This window comes from Lithobates pipiens, unplaced genomic scaffold, assembly GCF_037356315.1.
Source record: "Lithobates pipiens isolate NorthernLeopardFrog02 unplaced genomic scaffold, aLitPip1_a1.2 Scaffold_8, whole genome shotgun sequence".
In the NCBI taxonomy this organism is placed as follows: domain Eukaryota; kingdom Metazoa; phylum Chordata; class Amphibia; order Anura; family Ranidae; genus Lithobates; species Lithobates pipiens.
In genome coordinates this window covers 617,763,658-617,786,918 of record NW_027507903.1, presented here as the reverse complement: position 1 = coordinate 617,786,918, position 23,261 = coordinate 617,763,658, and the positions used below count along the sequence as shown (strand labels likewise).

Below are 23,261 nucleotides of genomic sequence, written 5' to 3'. Positions count from 1 at the left end.
CGTAATACTGATAAGCTAGTCAAAACCAGCTAGTTCAGTTAGCTGTGTGAGATATGAAGAGTAGAGTTTACAGACTACATGCTTCCTAAATGCGGTTTGTCACCTGCATACATGACCATACATCACCTGCATACATGAGGGATTTTCTTTAATTGTTTACAGTAAATTAATTTCTTTCACTTGTGGTTTTTTTCTAGAGACCATTTGTATTCCTGGAGTGCTCTCCTGGGTCTGCAGAACCCTCCTCTCACCTCTCCATAGGCACAACCTGAAAGTTACCCTTATTTTTATCTACCTTCACAACATGTAAAAAGCAAAAACGTAATTAGCAATTCAAATACCTGCAACAGGTATGGTGTCCCCACTTCCTCCTGATGACTGGTAGAGCCCCAGATCTACAAACATGGTGAATGAGGTTTTGGGAGGAGCTTTCACCAGGCCGCGGGACTGATACTGCGGAGACATGGAAATATTATTTGTGAAAGCAAGCATTGGCATGTGTAGATGTGGTTATAGCACATTATTTAAATCATGAAAAACATGTAGGAAATACACATTGGATGTCATAAAGAGCAGAGTGGAGTGGAGAATTGCCTCAGACAGCATTTTATGCAACACAATACTTACATGTAACATGGAAGAGGTATTATTTATCTTCGCTTTTCACCAACCATGGTATTTCTTAAAGTGGTTCTGAATCCTAAATATTTTTTACCCTAATGCATTCCCTGCATTATGGTTAAAAAAAAATAAAAAATTCCAGTACCTGTATCGCCCCCTCACCCCTACCCTTAAACTTACCCGAGTCCTCACCTGATCCAGCGCTGTGACTGCCTCTAGCAGCTCTCCTTGCTCTCACAGGCTTTGCTGAGGCAGTGGTAGCCATTGGTTCCCTTGCCGTCAGTCAAATCCTGTGACAACGGAACAGGGGGTGCGGCTGAGCTGTGTGGTCTGTGTCTATGGATGCAGACAGTGCAGCTTGGGACTAACCCTGCATGTGTGCCAGCATAGGAGGCAGCTTGCTATGGTGGCACACTTTGAAGAGGAGAAGCCTGGCGTACCAGTAGGGGAACCAAGAAGAGGAGGATTTGGGCTGTTCTGTGCAATTCTGTTCTACCACAAAGCAGTTAAGCCTAACAATTGTTATAAAAAAAAAACTTTACAACCACTTTTATGAATTTGTCATAGCCATAGTACCAGAATGTAAAAGTGTTGCACATTTGAACTTTTATGAATTTGCCACAAGAGTCTAATACGGCTAAACACCAGAAAAGAGTGTTAAAAGGCTTTATTGATTTTATCCTCAGGCGAAGATTTGAATCTGGTGGAGCTGTACATAGTAACTAGCTTCTAACTTCAGCTTATTCAATTAACCACTTCTCGCCCGCCATCATATGATGTCCTGGACTTTGAGAGGGGATATCTGAGTGATGCCTGCAGTTACAGGCATCATTCAGATATCTTTTACAGCCGGTTATTGCCTGCACCATAGGAACAATCTAAGCAGCTATTCAGTCGCTTGATCGTTCTTACAGGCAGCAGGGTGGGACATCCCTAGAAGTCTCTATGACCTTTCAGAGGCTGGGAGCGATGTTATGACGTCATGCCCCGACTCTGCATGTGAAAATATGCCCCCGCCTTGGCTGAAAAGCTGAGATAGTTTTTTTATTTTTATTTCAGGCTTCCCAGCATAGAGAATAGTTCTTCCCCAAACAGAAGGAGGAAAGAGAAAAATGGGGACTTTTTGGATGACAGTAATCATTTGTTGAAAAATATGTTTAATATAAATGATTTTATTACATATGAAAAACATGGTGACAGATAAAGATTACTATTACTGTACTAGCTCTGGATGTACAAGCCTCTCTATAATATATATTTAGCGTCCCAGCATAAAGGCAAAATCTGGGGACTTATAGACCCCGGATCTCTCCGTAAAGAGGATCTGTCATGCCCTATTCCTATTACAAGGAATGTTTACATTCCTTGTAATAGGAATAAAAGTGATGAAAATTTTTTTTAAAACGAAAACAACATTTTTTTTTTTTTTAAAGCGCCCTCGTTCCGGCGTGCTCGCTTGCAGGAGCGAACGTATACGTAGGTCGCGCCCACATATGTAAACGGCCTTCAAACCACATATGTGAGGTATTGCTGTGAATGTTCATGCGATAGTAATAATTCTAGCGCTGGACCTCCTCTGTAACTCTAAAGAAAATTAAAGCGTCGCCTATGGGGATTTTTAAAGCGGTTGTAAACCCCCCCACCCCCCCCCCTGAAAAAAAAAGACACCTGCAAGACAAAAGGCATAATGAGCTAGTATGCATGGCAGTCTAACTGAAGCATGTGCCATTGCTTCAGTGCCGATGATATCGCAAATAGGTGCTACAGGTAAGCCTATAATAAGGCTTACCTGTAGCTACCCTGGATATCTCCTAAACCTGAACTGTTTAGGAGATATCCAGGGTAGCTAAAAAAAAATTTGCAACGGCCGTTTTGGGGGTTCTCTAGAAAAAAAATAAAAAAAATGATGATTTTTACACGTAGGAGAGAAGTGTCAGAATTGGCCTGGGTGGCAAGTGGTTAAGCTTCGACAATAAAACCTGGGAGCTGTGTGCTTTCCATGCAGAGCTGCACCAGATTTTGCATGCTCCTGTTTTAGTAAATCTTGCCATCACTGTAGTAGGGGGGGATACTTACATTTTAGGGAGCATTATTTAAAAAAATTATAAATTAAGGATTAGTGCAGCAATGACATTCCAATATTTGGAGATACCGATAAGTTGCACTACTCGTTCCTCATACTCCCTTCTGAGCCATTGCTAAGCTTCAAGGTCTTTTGACATGTCAGTGCCCTTATGAGGGTTTCCTAGTCTCCTGCTGAAATCTTATTCTATATTATAGAGCGCCGCAGGGAGTGGGGACAGACTAAGCTGGGCAGGAACAGAACTATAACTGGAGACACCAAGAGTGAAACCAACTAATAGCTCCAGCAGACTATAAGTGAATATCAATTTTAATTAGAATAACCCTTTCTAAACATTTTTATTAAAAATGGCACAACAGTTGGAGAGGTTACCGAATAATAAAAAAGCCTTAGGTACAAATGTACCCCACACTTTTCACTTTTTTATTTGTAAAAAATTTGGAAAACCTTTTATCATTTTCCTTCCAGTTCACTATTATGACCCACTTTGTGTTGGTCTATCACACAAAATCCCAATAAAATACATTTACGTTTTTTGTTGTAACGTGGCAATGTGGAAAATTTCAAGGGGTAGGAATACTTCATCAACAATCTACCACATCTACAAGGATTCAAAGTCACGCGACTGACAGCCAACATCCTGCGTGACTTCACTGCAACTTGCTTGTGGCTTCATTAACAGAAGTCAATGCCGGTCACGATGAAGTCACCCCCCAAATTAGTGCAGAAACCTTTTTCTAAGTCACTGAGATTTGAGTCGCTTTGATTAGAACAGTTCCATTGCAGTTAATTTGGTTCGACTTATTGTGCGACATTGAACTCCCAAGTCGTGGCAATGTGAACAGAGCCTTAGCAACTTGGAAGAAGCATGTGACAAATGAAATCACAACTACTGATGTACCAAATTGTTCAGCCTTACAACTACTAATGACCACCAGGAATCATTCCATATCTTTCTCACTAGAGGTCTCCTTCAATAGATCTACCTCAGAGTAGCGAATTGTGAGATTTCTCTGACATGGTTTTTATCTCCGCCACCCCTAACAAAGTCACAATGATAGTTTTAGTTTGCTGCCGCTAGACTCCACCAGCAGTTGGACTGAGAATTCTGCTGGCAGCTCACCACCGCAGCTCCTAAACGATATTTGAAGCAAGCAGGAGATTCAAATGACCAATAGCAACACAGAAAATAAATATAAACTTTCGGTGTACACTGTTGCTTTTTCCATTCAGGGCAAAGTGCCAGTGTCTGCACACCGCCCACCACTCCAGGCATGAATATTTACCTAGCCAGGCTCCCTCACCACAAAGTGGGACTTCAGAGTATGGGGGAGAATATATGATCTGCCCTATGTGACAGTGCTCAGGCCTGATTAGCCAGTCACCAGGCCCCATACCCTGTCACCTGGGGGTGTATTTTCCTGTCTAAGCTTCGTGACCAGTGAAATGATGCTGAGGGAAACCACCAGGACTAGGTAAGTATAGTTGCCTGGGGTGCTGAATGGGGAAAGTGACAGGGTCTCCTAATTCAAATACACGACATATTCTACCTTAAAACAGTAGTAAACTTGTAAGAAAAAACAATGTTCCACCTGCAAGATAATATAATGTGCTAGTATGCATCGCACACTAGCATGCTATGAAGGACTTTCCTTGAAGTGAAGCCCTCCAGTGGTGGCGGTCTTCACTCTCTCTTCCTTCCGGGTTCGCAGGCTCAAACCGTTTGAATGGCCGAGCTTCAATGATGTCACTCCCGTTATGGCTGCAGTACAGAGCTCTGAAGGAACGGCATGAGTATGCCGTTCCTTCAGAGTGCATGCCTCTGTGATGTCCCAGGCTGTCAGGCAAGCAAATGGCTCCTAAATGGTGCACATGAAGGAGATATTAATTTTACCTACAGGTAAGCCTTATTATAAGATTACCTATAGGTAAAAATCACAAAGCGGAGTTTACTACCCAGTGCAATAGCCGTTGTGTACAAGTTCAGGCCAATCCATTATGTTGGCATTCTGGTGATCTGAGAAGCACACATTCATTAGATCCATTTAGACCTTAAAGCACTCACATCAGTTCCACTGCCTTCTTTGCTGGGAGATGAACTTTGACCCTTTGGCTCGGTGGGAGAATGGCTTGGCTGTACCACATCTGGTAGATTGGTGTACCCATTGCTGTCTGCGTGTAGAAGATTTCTTTCTTCTTCCGGCGTCTGAAAAAACAAAACCAGCCAAGTAAAATGATGAGAAATGATGGGGGATGCAGGACATTATGGGAAAAAGGTCTTAGATCTTACAGTACACCGGTCATGACAGACTATAGCTGCTGCTATTGGTGGAAACGCCTTCTGAAATTGCTAGTTGCATGCAGTCACTGGCCTGGAAGAAGAATACAGAATTCTGACTTTCTTCATTTGCTGCATACTTGATTTGGGTCTGGATAAAAAGTATTTATGGTTGACGCAGCCAGGCAACTAGCATCTCCAGAAGAAGCAATGGCAGCCTCCAGTCTGCCATGTATTTGAAAGAACTTTACTATGCGTATCTATGATGGTATATTGTGTACAAAATTTGTTCCCTTATTTCTGAGGCGCTACTCCTCAGCTCCTCTTGTTTGTTGCGTAGGAAAAAGGGAGGGTTGATGCTTCTGATGCAATGAATGCTGATTAGACATCTGTCCCTTTAAAATGAGAATGTGGATTAGTGTCGAACGTTCGGAAGAAGTGCACGATCAAGTGCACGAAATGCATCAACAAAGGCTGCACTGGACAAGCATCACACTCTACTAACGCATACCGGCTGTGTGTGGAATTCCTGCACTGCCATCTCTCCCTGGCCCTACTAGGATAAGCCTGCACTGTTTGGATTGTCTGGACTAGACGAGCCACCGTAGTGATACTCTGGATCACATGACCGGAAAAATCCTGGAACACAGCAGAGACACATTGGACTACAAGTGTACAGCAATTTGACACTCTCCACTAGGGATTAGCTCAGACGTGTTTGCATGGAACACGCACAGAGCCCGCCAGGAAGTCGGCGCAGCACTGCGCTAATCACAGGCAGTAAGACATTGCCCTGATGTGCGGCTGCAGAGATCGGGCAATGTCTCACTGCCTGTGATTAGCACAGCGCTGCTCCGACTTCCTGGCGGGCTCTGCACGTGTTCCATGCGAACACACCTGAGCTCATCCCTACTCTCTACGTCCCATAAGCATTGGCAGCATGGATACACACAGGGAAAAAAAAATCACCTGCAAAAGCACAGATTGGACAACATTATGATGGTCTCATTTACCCACGATGGACTGGGGAGAGCCTCTGGGGCATGATATATATATTATACCATCTCTATTTGTTTGTTCCTCTCCATAAATTGCAGAAAGTGAACTCTGAGTGCATTATACCATTCTAATCATGTCTCAAGATAATTATTGTGTTCCAGCAGGATACTTGGTCCTTACCCTGGTCAGTCACTATCTCTATATTGGGACATAGGTCCAAAGTATGAACAGCATATAGACCTGAATGTGTCCGGGTCTTTTTTCACTACAGACTCGACTTAACTAGTAATTTTTATTTTTACCAGAAACCTTTTCACTCAATGAACATTTGTAGCAACATCATTTCTATTTCAAAAGAGCTATACGTTTACAGATAATCTATGATCAGCTTCCTGGTTATGTCCTTCCATTTATAGCAGCTCAGTTTAGGTATTTGATACTACAATAAAGATATTTTGAAAGGTGAATATAACCTCACACCTACACCGTGTTCAATCACTATCACCTTGTGGCGCTAAAGTGGGTAAGATCACTCTCTCCGTAGTACCTACAAAACTATATAATGGAGGTGTACAGAGTAGGCTATCCCACCCTTATTAACTACACCTCAAAATAGAGGGTGTAAGAAAAAAATCAACAAATCAGGTGTATATATGCAGTATCAAGTGACCTGATTCATTCGATCAATCTAAGTGCAAAAAATGAACAAATAATTACATATCCTTTCAAAATATGTGCATATCCCTCAGAAAAGCAATATATTGAAAAAGAGAAAAATATTATAAAAGTGTGCAAAAAGTGTATACCCGCTCCACATGTGTTTATAACATCCAGAAAAAACAGGTCATTTTTTAAGTGAAACAACACAATTTCTTAGCACATAAACGAACGAAAAAAAACGTCCTCAAATAAAAGTGTCCTAAAGCAAAACATCGGGTAGTGAAAAGATAAAAGGTCAGCAAATCCTTCTCATGTGTGCCTTCTTATCAGTGTCCCCAATCGATGAAAAGACTCCTTCACCACACCACCAGTGACCCCCTATGGATGGAGCACTCACCAGACGGGTTGCCTAGCACTCTCGCACCAGGCTCAACAGGCGTTTTGAATTGCTCAATTAGGAATCACAGAAATCCAACACAGAGTATCCAGAGAGTATTAGTTCCTTTTTGTAGAATCCAATATAGTTATCTCCCAAGGTTCCTCAAAAAGAAAAGCAGAGGCTTCCCATGGTGTAATACTATAAAATAACTTTAATGGCACACTAAAAAATCACTCAGTAATGCACTCACATGTAAAAAACTTTGTACACAGCACTTCAAATTCACTGCAATGCTTCACATCAGCAAAACTTCACTTTAAGGCATTGGTGGTTACAGTGGATACTGGTCGCAGTTAGAGGTGTCAGTGATATTTCTCACCCTTCCTTTTGCTGTATGGTACCCTACAGCCAGACCTTCAATGACACTCTCTCTCTCCAATCAATCCTGTTCCTCGTATGAGAGGCACACACACTCCCGCCTTGTTTGCAGAGTTTGATTCAATCAATGGTTGCCAGATAGCCACGCCCCCGACATGTTTCGTCACTAGGACTTATTCATGGGATTGGCTGTCTGGATCTTAATGCCTCCTTTTATTCAAATGGCAACCATCCCTTAATGAGAGTCACACCTGCTCTTCAAATGGTGACTCCCATTCCTCTAATCACACCAATCTCAACATTCAGATACACCCACCTTTCCACCAGAGTCCTCCTCCACCGTGCAGATCCAATCAGATTGCATGATATCCGAGGATTACGAACCAGCAGCTGTAACATGATTCAGCTCATATGGGTCCTGTGATATCTGTGCGGGTGTTGGTCTCCTCCCCCCTTAGACCTCATAGGGTGTCCCCACGTATAATCCGAAACTGAACTCCACCCCCCACTACAACGCACGGTGTGACGCTGCAAGCTCCTATGTCCGCGCATGCGTATATGTTAACCCCCTCCCCAACCATCGAGCAGCGTCAACATACACGTTCACGCTCCTCGTTCCACCCACTACAGGGGCTCTCAGCGATAGAGCCGACCGTGCCACCACTGCGCATGCGTCAACATCGTACCCACGCATGCGCAGATAATATCCCACTCTCCTACCGCGAAGCGACGTCAGCAAATAGGCACCAGCCTCTCGCTCCACCCACCACCGGGGTTCTCCAAGTCAAAGACGGCTGTGCCACTACTGCGCAAGCGTCAACACTCGCAGAGCAGAGTGGGACATCAATGACACACATCGTCCCAACCCTTCGTATTCCTGCTGTAAGATCCGAAATACTCCTCCTGTGTCACCGCGCACGCGCCCAACAGACGGCAATCTTATGCAGCATCTCACACATCACGGAGCTATCGCCACATTCAATTCCCTTTCATATGAAACTCCCACACATTTAACTCGAGTTAAGGGAGGAAAGTTACTGTACCAGCATCCCAATCAGTCAGCATTCATAAAGTACAGTAGTGAGGCACCTCCCACCCCCATATAAGTGGCTGTGCCAAACCATATATCAGCCCTCCTCCCAGTAATAAGGGTGAATACCAGGATAATGGTAATTATGACATACCTCCCATCCCCCTATCCCCATTAAGATGCCCACAGTGTCTCTGTATTGCCATTGCCTTAAAGTTTACACAGTGTACATCCTATCTTTAGAATCATACAATCCCAGGTGCGACTGACAATCATTATATGTGCATCACATCATTGTCCGAAAGTTAATCTAGATAAAAAATTGTTTAAAATTTTTTTAAAAAGTATTAAATTAAATAATTCTTAATATCCGCAGCTGGTTACACAAGATGTTACCATTTGTAACCCCATCGATATGGTGTGTGAACATCTACGCACGCCTTACCACTCCATAAATCTTAGTCTAAAGGTACATGTAGTGTACCAACTTTCACCTATAGATAAAAACTTTTTTTATTTAAAATATTACTCTCAATAGGTGTTAATATTGGTCATTCTTCATCAAAACACATTGGGCCTGTTGAGCGTATACTTAGTCAATTAGTGCAAACATTTCTATAACTGGCTTCCCATAGCCTCCATGATCTCAATGGAGTCATTAGTGGGGGCCAATAACCCACAGACCTATAATTTTAGTGAATTAAAAGGGTTGAATTAACATATGGTCCGAATATATGAAAGATATATATATTTTTTAATCCTAAGGCCAGTAATAACTTATTTCCCATCTCGATAGTGTAGTATTATGAGTTGCTGATAAAGCAATTCACATCTAGTTCGATGTTCATTCCCCTTGGCGCCAGGCTCTTCATCAGAAAGATCCATTTGGTTTCTCTCTGAGAAAGTTCCCTCACCCGATTAGAGCCTCTCCACGAGGGATGTACATGATCTATACCGCAGAATTGTATAGATCATGTACATCCCTCGTGGAGAGGCTCTAATCGGGTGAGGGAACTTTCTCAGAGAGAAACCAAATGGATCTTTCTGATGAAGAGCCTGGCGCCAAGGGGAATGAACATCGAACTAGATGTGAATTGCTTTATCAGCAACTCATAATACTACACTATCGAGATGGGAAATAAGTTATTACTGGCCTTAGGATTAAAAAATATATATATCTTTCATATATTCGGACCATATGTTAATTCAACCCTTTTAATCCACTAAAATTATAGGTCTGTGGGTTATTGGCCCCCACTAATGACTCCATTGAGATCATGGAGGCTATGGGAAGCCAGTTATAGAAATGTTTGCACTAATTGACTAAGTATACGCTCAACAGGCCCAATGTGTTTTGATGAAGAATGACCAATATTAACACCTATTGAGAGTAATATTTTAAATAAAAATTTTTTTATCTATAGGTGAAAGTTGGTACACTACATGTACCTTTAGACTAAGATTTATGGAGTGGTAAGGCGTGCGTAGATGTTCACACACCATATCGATGGGGTTACAAATGGTAACATCTTGTGTAACCAGCTGCGGATATTAAGAATTATTTAATTTAATACTTTTTAAAAAAATTTTAAACAATTTTTTATCTAGATTAACTTTCGGACAATGATGTGATGCACATATAATGATTGTCAGTCGCACCTGGGATTGTATGATTCTAAAGATAGGATGTACACTGTGTAAACTTTAAGGCAATGGCAATACAGAGACACTGTGGGCATCTTAATGGGGATAGGGGGATGGGAGGTATGTCATAATTACCATTATCCTGGTATTCACCCTTATTACTGGGAGGAGGGCTGATATATGGTTTGGCACAGCCACTTATATGGGGGTGGGAGGTGCCTCACTACTGTACTTTATGAATGCTGACTGATTGGGATGCTGGTACAGTAACTTTCCTCCCTTAACTCGAGTTAAATGTGTGGGAGTTTCATATGAAAGGGAATTGAATGTGGCGATAGCTCCGTGATGTGTGAGATGCTGCATAAGATTGCCGTCTGTTGGGCGCGTGCGCGGTGACACAGGAGGAGTATTTCGGATCTTACAGCAGGAATACGAAGGGTTGGGACGATGTGTGTCATTGATGTCCCACTCTGCTCTGCGAGTGTTGACGCTTGCGCAGTAGTGGCACAGCCGTCTTTGACTTGGAGAACCCCGGTGGTGGGTGGAGCGAGAGGCTGGTGCCTATTTGCTGACGTCGCTTCGCGGTAGGAGAGTGGGATATTATCTGCGCATGCGTGGGTACGATGTTGACGCATGCGCAGTGGTGGCACGGTCGGCTCTATCGCTGAGAGCCCCTGTAGTGGGTGGAACGAGGAGCGTGAACGTGTATGTTGACGCTGCTCGATGGTTGGGGAGGGGGTTAACATATACGCATGCGCGGACATAGGAGCTTGCAGCGTCACACCGTGCGTTGTAGTGGGGGGTGGAGTTCAGTTTCGGATTATACGTGGGGACACCCTATGAGGTCTAAGGGGGGAGGAGACCAACACCCGCACAGATATCACAGGACCCATATGAGCTGAATCATGTTACAGCTGCTGGTTCGTAATCCTCGGATATCATGCAATCTGATTGGATCTGCACGGTGGAGGAGGACTCTGGTGGAAAGGTGGGTGTATCTGAATGTTGAGATTGGTGTGATTAGAGGAATGGGAGTCACCATTTGAAGAGCAGGTGTGACTCTCATTAAGGGATGGTTGCCATTTGAATAAAAGGAGGCATTAAGATCCAGACAGCCAATCCCATGAATAAGTCCTAGTGACGAAACATGTCGGGGGCGTGGCTATCTGGCAACCATTGATTGAATCAAACTCTGCAAACAAGGCGGGAGTGTGTGTGCCTCTCATACGAGGAACAGGATTGATTGGAGAGAGAGAGTGTCATTGAAGGTCTGGCTGTAGGGTACCATACAGCAAAAGGAAGGGTGAGAAATATCACTGACACCTTTAACTGCGACCAGTATCCACTGTAACCACCAATGCCTTAAAGTGAAGTTTTGCTGATGTGAAGCATTGCAGTGAATTTGAAGTGCTGTTTACAAAGTTTTTTACATGTGAGTGCATTACTGAGTGATTTTTTAGTGTGCCATTAAAGTTATTTTATAGTATTACACCATGGGAAGCCTCTGCTTTTCTTTTTGAGGAACCTTGGGAGATAACTATATTGGATTCTACAAAAAGGAACTAATACTCTCTGGATACTCTGTGTTGGATTTCTGTGATTCCTAATTGAGCAATTCAAAACGCCTGTTGAGCCTGGTGCGAGAGTGCTAGGCAACCCGTCTGGTGAGTGCTCCATCCATAGGGGGTCACTGGTGGTGTGGTGAAGGAGTCTTTTCATCGATTGGGGACACTGATAAGAAGGCACACATGAGAAGGATTTGCTGACCTTTTATCTTTTCACTACCCGATGTTTTGCTTTAGGACACTTTTATTTGAGGACGTTTTTTTTCGTTCGTTTATGTGCTAAGAAATTGTGTTGTTTCACTTAAAAAATGACCTGTTTTTTCTGGATGTTATAAACACATGTGGAGCGGGTATACACTTTTTGCACACTTTTATAATATTTTTCTCTTTTTCAATATATTGCTTTTCTGAGGGATATGCACATATTTTGAAAGGATATGTAATTATTTGTTCATTTTTTGCACTTAGATTGATCGAATGAATCAGGTCACTTGATACTGCATATATACACCTGATTTGTTGATTTTTTTTCTTACACCCTCTATTTTGAGGTGTAGTTAATAAGGGTGGGATAGCCTACTCTGTACACCTCCATTATATAGTTTTGTAGGTACTACGGAGAGAGTGATCTTACCCACTTTAGCGCCACAAGGTGATAGTGATTGAACACGGTGTAGGTGTGAGGTTATATTCACCTTCCAATTATTTGATTGATATTTATTTAAGTGGCAGCTGGGGGGGAGGTTGGGTGCTGGCGCAGTGTTGACACACTAGGTGGCGGTATTTCATGTGTGTAGTATTTGTGACATATATTTGATTGAAACACGAGCAGCCGGAGGTATTCATTTACCTGGTACACTTTCCAATACTACCACTATTGGATTTTTTTTTTTTTTTTTTTTTTTTTTATATATATTAGTTATATTTTTGAGGTAGGATGGAGGCCATCAATTATTTGGCATCACGACAGATTAATCTTGAGAGTATTTTTTCGAATAATTGTGAAATGATGGAGGAGGAAGAGGATATATCAGGACTCCTCAAAAATCTAGACCATTTATTAGAAAAGCAGGTGAAAACCTGGTGGGATGTGCTCACGTTTGAACAGTACTTAAAGGAGGGGCTGATTTTTAGGAGCTTGAGGTGGGATGTTCCCCCACAGGACGGTCTGGATGACCAGTGCCTGATGGAGGAATGGTTAAACTTTTTCAATAAAATGGGAAAGGAATTACAGTTATTGGTTTTAAAAAGAAAAGAAATTAAATTGGTCAAATTAAATGAACAGATTGAATCAATTAAAGTGAGATTGGAACCCTTGGGCGATACTAGTCAAATGAAGGAATTTAATACCACAATGAAGAAGAAATTGGAAAAATGGGATAGGGATATTCAAAAGAAGAAAGTGAAAAAGTACAATAGAGATGCAACAGATTTTAAGAATAATAAAATCTATGCCTGGCAGACAAAAGGAATAATTCCAACTAATGGGCAGGAACCCTCTGGGGAGAATAATACTCTAAGTGTAAGGCAGGTTCAGGGGACCAAAACCAAAGAGGGTAAAGGAAAAACCACCATGAAAAATATTGGTAATAAAATAGGAGACTCCCAGGTCTCTGGACCAACTTATACCAATACCCAACAGAGGAGATCGGAACCTCATGGGGGGTACCAGTCACCAAGAGTGCCACCAATGGAAAGAGTGGTTGGGTGCCCACCCAGATACTTTGATCATCAGTCCCCACAGAGGGATGGGTATGGTTACCCGATAAACTATGTACCTTATATAGACCAGAGATGGCCGCAAGAGGGTTATGGTGCACCGAGGGATCCGCCTATACCACTGTATAATAGATTTACCCCTTTGAGACAGGATGATAGGGGAAGAAGATACAGTGGTAATTCATACCCACCACAATACCCTCCTCCTCCACCTTTTCCAGAGCAGAGGGGGAGAGGGGGCAGGGGAGGTGGGACTCCGAGAGGACGAGGATTAGGGGGATACAAAGATCTGAGAAATGGACCTTACCAGCAAAACCCACCATCTGTAAGAGACGGAGGGGATGCCGGGCAGGAAGGCGGAAACAATCCAAGAAAGAGAATGAGGGACAACTGAATGATGGAATCTTTAACTTAAGTGAGGTAGAATTAAATACTAATGAATTGCTTATCTTGAATACGGGTCTTAAATGTGCCCCGAAAAAAATCATGAATAAGTTCGAAGTGTATATGGACATTCAGAAGTATACACGGAGTCTAAATATTAAAAAATATTTCTTAATGCACCCCAATAAAACACACTCAGAGACCAATTTAAGGCCTCTGCAGAGTGACAGTGGTTTAAAGAACCGCTCCTTATTTAACCCCCAGATTGTGAGCAATCACTTTGTTGAGGTGTTTAAAAATCTGGTGCTGAATGACCTGGAACAATTACCCATTAAAAAAGGGGTGAATGCGAGGCACTTTATAGATGGAATAAAATCTTTGGAAAAGAAGAAGGGAATTATCATTCGACCGGCTGATAAGGGGGGTGGTGTTGTTGTCCTGGATAGTGCCTTCTATGATAAACAGTTGAGGGACCTATTGAGTGATACCAACACCTATAGAAAGTTGGATGCAGACCCCACTAATCAATACCAAAGTCAGTTGGAGGCCTTAATACAATGGGGTTATGGGAAGGGGGTATTAAGTGGGAAGGAAGCAAGATATCTAACCCCCAGTGTTTGCCGTATTCCAGTGATCTATACCTTACCCAAGATCCATAAGAATTTGAAGTCTCCGCCTCCACGCCCAATTGTGAACGGGATTGGCTCGGTGACAGCTAGGCTGGGGGAGTATTTGGATAAATTCCTTCAGCCCAGTGTAAGAGACACACGAGCTTATCTAAGGGATACTACCGACCTCTTGAAAGCATTGGGTGATATTTCCCTTCCCCCGAGGGCTGAGGTCTTCCTAGTAACAGCTGATGTATCAAGCCTATACACTATCATCCAACATGAGGACGCCCTACTAGCCCTTAATTGGGCGATGAGCAGAAGGGAGGATGTTTCCCATTCTCGGAAGGTATTTGTGGGTCAGGCTTTGGAGTTCTGCATGACCCACAACTACTTCTGGTATGGGGGCATGTTTTACTCACAGCGGGTTGGTGTGGCAATGGGGGCTAAGTATGCCCCGAGCCTCGCCAACTTGTTTATGGCGGAGTGGGAGGATAGGTTTGTTTTTCAGAATAAGCCTCAACAATTATTATTTTATCGTAGGTTTATAGACGATTTATTCTTTATTTGGGTTGGCACTGAATTATCAGTCAGAGAATTTATCAGGAGATTGAATTCCAACCCCAATAATATTGTATTGGACTATAACATCAGTTCCAAATGTGTCAATTTTTTGGACCTGTCTATAGAAAGAAAGGGGGGTATAATGAAGACCACAGTTTTCTTCAAGGCCACTGATCGGAATAGTTTTTTATCCACAAGAAGTGGGCATCACCCCTCTTGGATTAAGAACATACCGAGAGGGCAATTCTTGAGGGTACGCCGCAACTGTACCACTGATGAGGATTATCTAGCTCAATCCGAGGTATTGAGAAAGAGGTTTGTACAAAAAGGTTATAGTACAACCACTCTAGATAGGACTATCAAAGAGGTTGCCAATACACCTAGGGAAGTCTGCCTTGAGCCACGTAAGAAGGAGGGGGATATACATCATCAGTTTAAGTTCCTATCGGGATTCCATCATCAGTATAAGGAAATTGAAAATATCTTTGCCAAACACTGGTATATTCTTGGGAGAGACAAGCATTTGGGTCTGTACCTTCCAGATTATCCCAAGTTTATTTACAGAAAGGCTCCAAACATAGGGGATAAAATTGTTAAAAAAATAATTGATCCCCCGATCAGACAGACTATATCAAATGAATTGAAGGGATTCTTCTCATGTAGAAGATGCATTTGCTGTAAAACCGTGAGGAATCTGAGTAGGGGGGTCACTGTGGTAACCAATGGAGTGGGCGAAACCTTCCACATAAGGGAATTTATGACATGTAATATCCCATATGTGGTTTATTTACTATGGTGCCCCTGTAAGCTATTCTATGTGGGTCGGACCAAGAGGTTATTGAGAGTTCGCATCTCCGAACATTTAGCTAACATTCGCAAGGGGTACCAAGATCATAGTGTATCTCTACATTTTAAAGAACATCATCACCAAGATCCCAGTCTTCTACAATTCTGCGGTATAGATCATGTACATCCCTCGTGGAGAGGCTCTAATCGGGTGAGGGAACTTTCTCAGAGAGAAACCAAATGGATCTTTCTGATGAAGAGCCTGGCGCCAAGGGGAATGAACATCGAACTAGATGTGAATTGCTTTATCAGCAACTCATAATACTACACTATCGAGATGGGAAATAAGTTATTACTGGCCTTAGGATTAAAAAATATATATATCTTTCATATATTCGGACCATATGTTAATTCAACCCTTTTAATTCACTAAAATTATAGGTCTGTGGGTTATTGGCCCCCACTAATGACTCCATTGAGATCATGGAGGCTATGGGAAGCCAGTTATAGAAATGTTTGCACTAATTGACTAAGTATACGCTCAACAGGCCCAATGTGTTTTGATGAAGAATGACCAATATTAACACCTATTGAGAGTAATATTTTAAATAAAAAAAGTTTTTATCTATAGGTGAAAGTTGGTACACTACATGTACCTTTAGACTAAGATTTATGGAGTGGTAAGGCGTGCGTAGATGTTCACACACCATATCGATGGGGTTACAAATGGTAACATCTTGTGTAACCAGCTGCGGATATTAAGAATTATTTAATTTAATACTTTTTAAAAAAATTTTAAACAATTTTTTATCTAGATTAACTTTCGGACAATGATGTGATGCACATATAATGATTGTCAGTCGCACCTGGGATTGTATGATTCTAAAGATAGGATGTACACTGTGTAAACTTTAAGGCAATGGCAATACAGAGACACTGTGGGCATCTTAATGGGGATAGGGGGATGGGAGGTATGTCATAATTACCATTATCCTGGTATTCACCCTTATTACTGGGAGGAGGGCTGATATATGGTTTGGCACAGCCACTTATATGGGGGTGGGAGGTGCCTCACTACTGTACTTTATGAATGCTGACTGATTGGGATGCTGGTACAGTAACTTTCCTCCCTTAACTCGAGTTAAATGTGTGGGAGTTTCATATGAAAGGGAATTGAATGTGGCGATAGCTCCGTGATGTGTGAGATGCTGCATAAGATTGCCGTCTGTTGGGCGCGTGCGCGGTGACACAGGAGGAGTATTTCGGATCTTACAGCAGGAATACGAAGGGTTGGGACGATGTGTGTCATTGATGTCCCACTCTGCTCTGCGAGTGTTGACGCTTGCGCAGTAGTGGCACAGCCGTCTTTGACTTGGAGAACCCCGGTGGTGGGTGGAGCGAGAGGCTGGTGCCTATTTGCTGACGTCGCTTCGCGGTAGGAGAGTGGGATATTATCTGCGCATGCGTGGGTACGATGTTGACGCATGCGCAGTGGTGGCACGGTCGGCTCTATCGCTGAGAGCCCCTGTAGTGGGTGGAACGAGGAGCGTGAACGTGTATGTTGACGCTGCTCGATGGTTGGGGAGGGGGTTAACATATACGCATGCGCGGACATAGGAGCTTGCAGCGTCACACCGTGCGTTGTAGTGGGGGGTGGAGTTCAGTTTCGGATTATACGTGGGGACACCCTATGAGGTCTAAGGGGGGAGGAGACCAACACCCGCACAGATATCACAGGACCCATATGAGCTGAATCATGTTACAGCTGCTGGTTCGTAATCCTCGGATATCATGCAATCTGATTGGATCTGCACGGTGGAGGAGGACTCTGGTGGAAAGGTGGGTGTATCTGAATGTTGAGATTGGTGTGATTAGAGGAATGGGAGTCACCATTTGAAGAGCAGGTGTGACTCTCATTAAGGGATGGTTGCCATTTGAATAAAAGGAGGCATTAAGATCCAGACAGCCAATCCCATGAATAAGTCCTAGTGACGAAACATGTCGGGGGCGTGGCTATCTGGCAACCATTGATTGAATCAAACTCTGCAAACAAGGCGGGAGTGTGTGTGCCTCTCATACGAGGAACAGGATTGATTGGAGAGAGAGAGTGTCATTGAAGGTCTGGCTGTAGGGTACCATACAGCAAAAGGAAGGGTGAGAAATATCACTGACACCTCTAACTGCGACCAGTATCCACTGTAACCACCAATGCCTTAAAGTGAAGTTTTGCTGATGTGAAGCATTGCAGTGAATTTGAAGTGCTGTTTACAAAGTTTTTTACATGTGAGTGCATTACTGAGTGATTTTTTAGTGTGCCATTAAAGTTATTTTATAGTATTACACCATGGGAAGCCTCTGCTTTTCTTTTTGAGGAACCTTGGGAGATAACTATATTGGATTCTACAAAAAGGAACTAATACTCTCTGGATACTCTGTGTTGGATTTCTGTGATTCCTAATTGAGCAATTCAAAACGCCTGTTGAGCCTGGTGCGAGAGTGCTAGGCAACCCGTCTGGTGAGTGCTCCATCCATAGGGGGTCACTGGTGGTGTGGTGAAGGAGTCTTTTCATCGATTGGGGACACTGATAAGAAGGCACACATGAGAAGGATTTGCTGACCTTTTATCTTTTCACTACCCGATGTTTTGCTTTAGGACACTTTTATTTGAGGACGTTTTTTTTCGTTCGTTTATGTGCTAAGAAATTGTGTTGTTTCACTTAAAAAATGACCTGTTTTTTCTGGATGTTATAAACACATGTGGAGCGGGTATACACTTTTTGCACACTTTTATAATATTTTTCTCTTTTTCAATATATTGCTTTTCTGAGGGATATGCACATATTTTGAAAGGATATGTAATTATTTGTTCATTTTTTGCACTTAGATTGATCGAATGAATCAGGTCACTTGATACTGCATATATACACCTGATTTGTTGATTTTTTTCTTACACCCTCTATTTTGAGGTGTAGTTAATAAGGGTGGGATAGCCTACTCTGTACACCTCCATTATATAGTTTTGTAGGTACTACGGAGAGAGTGATCTTACCCACTTTAGCGCCACAAGGTGATAGTGATTGAACACGGTGTAGGTGTGAGGTTATATTCACCTTCCAATTATTTGATTGATATTTATTTAAGTGGCAGCTGGGGGGGAGGTTGGGTGCTGGCGCAGTGTTGACACACTAGGTGGCGGTATTTCATGTGTGTAGTATTTGTGACAATAAAGATATTTTCTATTTTTTCAAAAAGGTATACCGTTGTTGACCCTTATTATGGTTTTTCCAAGGGCATCTCTTTGCTCCACCTTCCCCTCTTTTTTTTGTGGTTGATGCTTCTGGACTGTGACTGATGGAGTTTGTCAATGATTGATTCTGACAGATTTTTTTTAATTTTTTTTTTTATATAAACTAGCTATATAAGCATGTGACTTGTTAAGCTGGGACAGTAGATGTGTCAGTGTGCTGTACATTTACTTCCTGCTTTTGCTTAAAAATGACAATAAAATGATTGAACATAAACGTAAAAGAATGCGCAAAAAAAACCCCAAAAAATAGGACCACTCACCCTCTGGACAATCATGGTTCCATCACCGTATGAACTGTCTGACGTACTGCCCACCAGCTCCTCCACATCATGGACCACCATGGTACTCACACTATCCGTGTCTGCATCTCGCCCGTTCCGGCTGCAACACAAGTATAAACAATCACTATTGCCAGTGTTAGTATCCCCCCTGGTCCAAACGATGGATGACCCAGCTGACACTCAGGGCAGGCATGTTGATGATGGAGGATGAGGATGAAGGATGAGGAGGGAGGGAGGGAGGAGGATGAAGGATGAGGAGGGAGGGAGGGAGAAGGAAGGAGGGGAGAGGAGAAGGGGGGAGAAGGAAGGAGGGAGAAGGGAGGAGGGAGGAGGGAGGAGGAGGGAGAAGGGAGGGAGAAGGGAGGAGGGAGGAGGAGGAGAAGGTAGGAGGGAGAAGGGAGGAGGGAGGAGGAGGGAGAAGGGAGGAGGGAGAAGGGAGGAGGGAGGAGGGAGAAGGGAGGAGGAGGGAGAAGGGAGGAGGGAGGAGAAGGGAGGAGGGGGGAGGGAGGAGGGGGGAGGGAGGAGGGGGGAGGGAGGAGGGAGGAGGGGAGAAGGGAGGAGGGGAGAAGGGAGGAGGGGGGAGAAGGGAGGAGAAGGGAGGAGAAGGGAGGAGAAGGGAGGAGAAGGGAGGAGAAGGGAGGAGGGAGGAGAAGGGAGGAGGGAGCAGGGGGGAGGGAGCAGGGGGGAGGGAGGAGGGGGGAGGGAGGAGGGAGGAGGGGGGAGGGGGGGAAGAGGCAAAAGACAGACAAAAGTTGTGTTTTTATTTACTTATGGAAAGAGTAGGGAAGAATTGGAACTCATGTCAAGTTTTTTTTTTGTTGCCATTTTTGTCCCATTGATGAGATTTCCTATTCCTCGCTGTACAGGTCACAACAGGAAGTCAGGAGGAAATCTTTCCAAACTGAGGGAAATTCCCTCTTAGCTTTGATTGAAACAAGTGTCCCTGCTGGAAGATTTCCTCTCGCTCTGTTCTGATGTCAACTGTAACATTTTCGATTTCCCATCATTGTCTGTCCTTATGACAAGGGTCACCAGGACACAGAGGGAGAATCTCCCTGGTCAGGAGCACAGACAGCAATAAAATCCTAAAAAGGCAGAAAACAGGGCCAGCAAACTGAACATTCAAACCAGGATCTGGGGTTTCCTGCTAACAAGACCAATGTTTGAGGGACACAGGAATCCCCTTTATCAACAGACAAAATTATCTTCTAAGATATAGAATCATTCTGTTACCTTGACAGATTTAACTCATCCACAATCAATTAAAAGAAAAATGATAACAACAACTTTGGCAACAGATAGACTTTAACCAATAGCTGCATTGGCAAATTTTAATAGTTTTTTTTTTACATACATGTTAAAAATCTTAATTTTTTGCTAGAAAACAAATTGATGATATACGGTACTTTCTGAAAACAGAGGCCCTGAAGAAAACAATGATGGCTGTTGCAGCTCTTTGTTATACAATATTTGTGCAGCTATTTATCTATAAATAAACCCAAATAAATTTTTGTGCACACAAAACACAATACCCAATTTTATAGGATGAAATATAAAAAGGATGATGTTGCCAGAGCAGAATGCCCACATACACCAAATTGTGGCACCCCTGGATAACACACTTTCTACCACCAGGTTTTGACAAATCCCATCTAGAGCCTTGACCTGTAGCCAAGTGCCTCAATAGCATTTCTCATCTGTACGCTGCCCCCAGGAATCCCCCCCCCCCCTTATGCCTCTCCATCTCTTAAAGTGGAAGTAAACTCCCCTATCGTTTTCAGCCAAGGAAGCTGCCATCTTTGCCTCTGTTTAATCTTCAACTGCTATGGTGCTGCACATGTGATTCGTTATGACACCAGCCATTGGATGGTTTGATAGTTTGGCTGAGAGCACAGCCAATGTGCAGTTAGCATTCCCGGGCATGCTTTTTTTTTTTTTTTAACTGTTTAAATCAGGTTTACTTCCACTTTAATTATTTTTGTTTGCCTCATGTCCTTGCACCATCTTTCATCACATACGTAAGTAATATTGTACTTTTTTTAAGTATGCTTCTGTGCCCTTTTTATTGTATATTACAGATGTATACTGCTGGCCCTGTAAATTTTTTTTTTTGTTGTAAAAAAAAAAAAAAACAAAGAACAAGGAGGGGGTCGTGTCAAGTAAATAGGTCCAAAAAACATGCCAACGTTTAAAATTTTACACACCCGTGAAATGGCGACAAGCTACAGCACCCAAAACTGTCCATTAGAGTGACACTTATTAGTTCACCTTTGGGATAAGCAAAATAAGTTGGATGAGTTCACCTTTGGGTACATGTTCCACCTGTTTTTAGGGTAGAACATGTTACATGTGCCAATGCTACAGCCACTGCCTGATAACTCCCCTGTGACAGCACTACTGGCAGAAGTTTCCCGTACTAGTTGTCACTTTTTAAAATCAAAGTGGCCGTGCGGGGCTTACGCCCACACGGTCGAGTCATTCATTCACACAGCTCGGTGTGTGAATGAACTACAAGCCCCGACATCCTTTGTGGCTGTCAGCAAGTAGTTCTTAATGAAGTACCCGTGGTAGTTCAATGATTCTTCCTGTCAGTGTATCTGCTTGCCCTGCGGGATGTATGGGATACACTGACAGATCTGCAGGAGGCTGAACGCTGGATCCAAAATAAAATAAATAAATGCACATTTTTACCTGCAAAAATGTGCTTTCATTTTTTTAATTAACTTATCCTTTAAAAGTCTTTACAGGTTCATCAGTTTAGAGTTAATTGGTAATTAGGGCCTTAGAATTATTGCTCTCACTCTGTGACGTTTGTGGAAAGACCTCACGTGTGACACAATCACTGTTTACAAACGCATGTCACACTTACACACGTGTTTGCATGTGTGTACAGGGGGAGCGGGGGGTGCCTTTATTTATTTTTACATTTTAACGTTCTATTTTATTTCTTCTCGACTTCCACCCCTATTCACCTAGGCAATTAGGTCACTAGGCAATTTTGTAAGGGTTCCTGGGATATCGGCGTCATGTAGCCCAGGAGTCCTTGCGAATCGCCTACTGCCAAAATCTCACGTTAATTGCAGATGACGTGAATGGGTGAGAGAGCCGCTCTCTCTTCTCTGATGACAGGAGAAAGGGGAGGAGGGGAGCGAGCGGGGGAAACATTCTGACAGCCTGCAGCTCTAGCATTATAGAATAAAAAATAAATTTGGCAAGCTCATGAGACTTCAAAACCTACTGCCCGGCAACCTTCTGGGATGTGAAATGTAGATATCCTAAGAGATAGGAGGGCGAATCCAGATTACTGTACATAGAGTTATTAAATGTGATTGCGTAGGAGAAAGGGGAGCAGAAAGTTCAATTCATGGTTAAAATTCCAATTTATAGAGACAATACTGTCTGACACTGTATTTTATACCTGGCGGATGAGCTGTCTCTGCTCTGTTCCTGCCTCTCCTGATCACCATCCTCGTCATCCTCATCACTGCTGTCCATCTCGTCGCTAGAGGAAGAGTAATCCAGAGCCTTTTTGGGAGGTTTGGGGACATCTTCAGGGCGATCTTTCACTAATAGGTGGTCCTGAGTCAGAAAAACACCACAAGGATATTTAACATAATTTTAAAAAAGCAAGTCTGAAATGACAAAAAATAAAAAATAAACACAAAAAATAAAATAAAAAATTGAACAAAAACATAAAACTGCAAACGGAGGGCAATGTAAAAACAAAACAAATAAAAACACCAAAAAAAAAAAAGAATTGAAACGGTAACGATGTGATAATATTGCACACCCAGACCAAGTGAAGTACACCTTAAAATTAACTCCAGCCAAAACGCTGTGCATTGAGAGACAAGATGTAAGAGAAAATCTCCCAAATGGGAACACACAAAGCAACCTAACAAAGCTTTTAACCCTTTCATCACTTTATAGCAGCAACAAGTTTTTGGTTACAACATCAACAGCAAAAAAATGAGC

General features: G+C 42.8%; 1 protein-coding gene across 9 annotated transcripts in view; it reads right to left on the bottom strand.

The window, feature by feature from the left end:
- The window catches only part of MINK1 (misshapen like kinase 1), a 247,232-nt gene that overhangs the window by 16,648 nt on the left and 207,323 nt on the right, over nt 1-23,261 (bottom strand). For all 9 annotated transcript variants that reach the window (XM_077470708.1, XM_077470707.1, XM_077470714.1 and 6 more), the window contains 4 exons: nt 22,705-22,865; nt 19,266-19,386; nt 4,770-4,910; nt 342-453 (listed from right to left, as the gene is read on the bottom strand). In XM_077470708.1, coding sequence (XP_077326834.1) covers nt 342-453; nt 4,770-4,910; nt 19,266-19,386; nt 22,705-22,865 — 535 coding nt within the window. The remainder of the gene's footprint in view (nt 1-341; nt 454-4,769; nt 4,911-19,265; nt 19,387-22,704; nt 22,866-23,261) is intronic.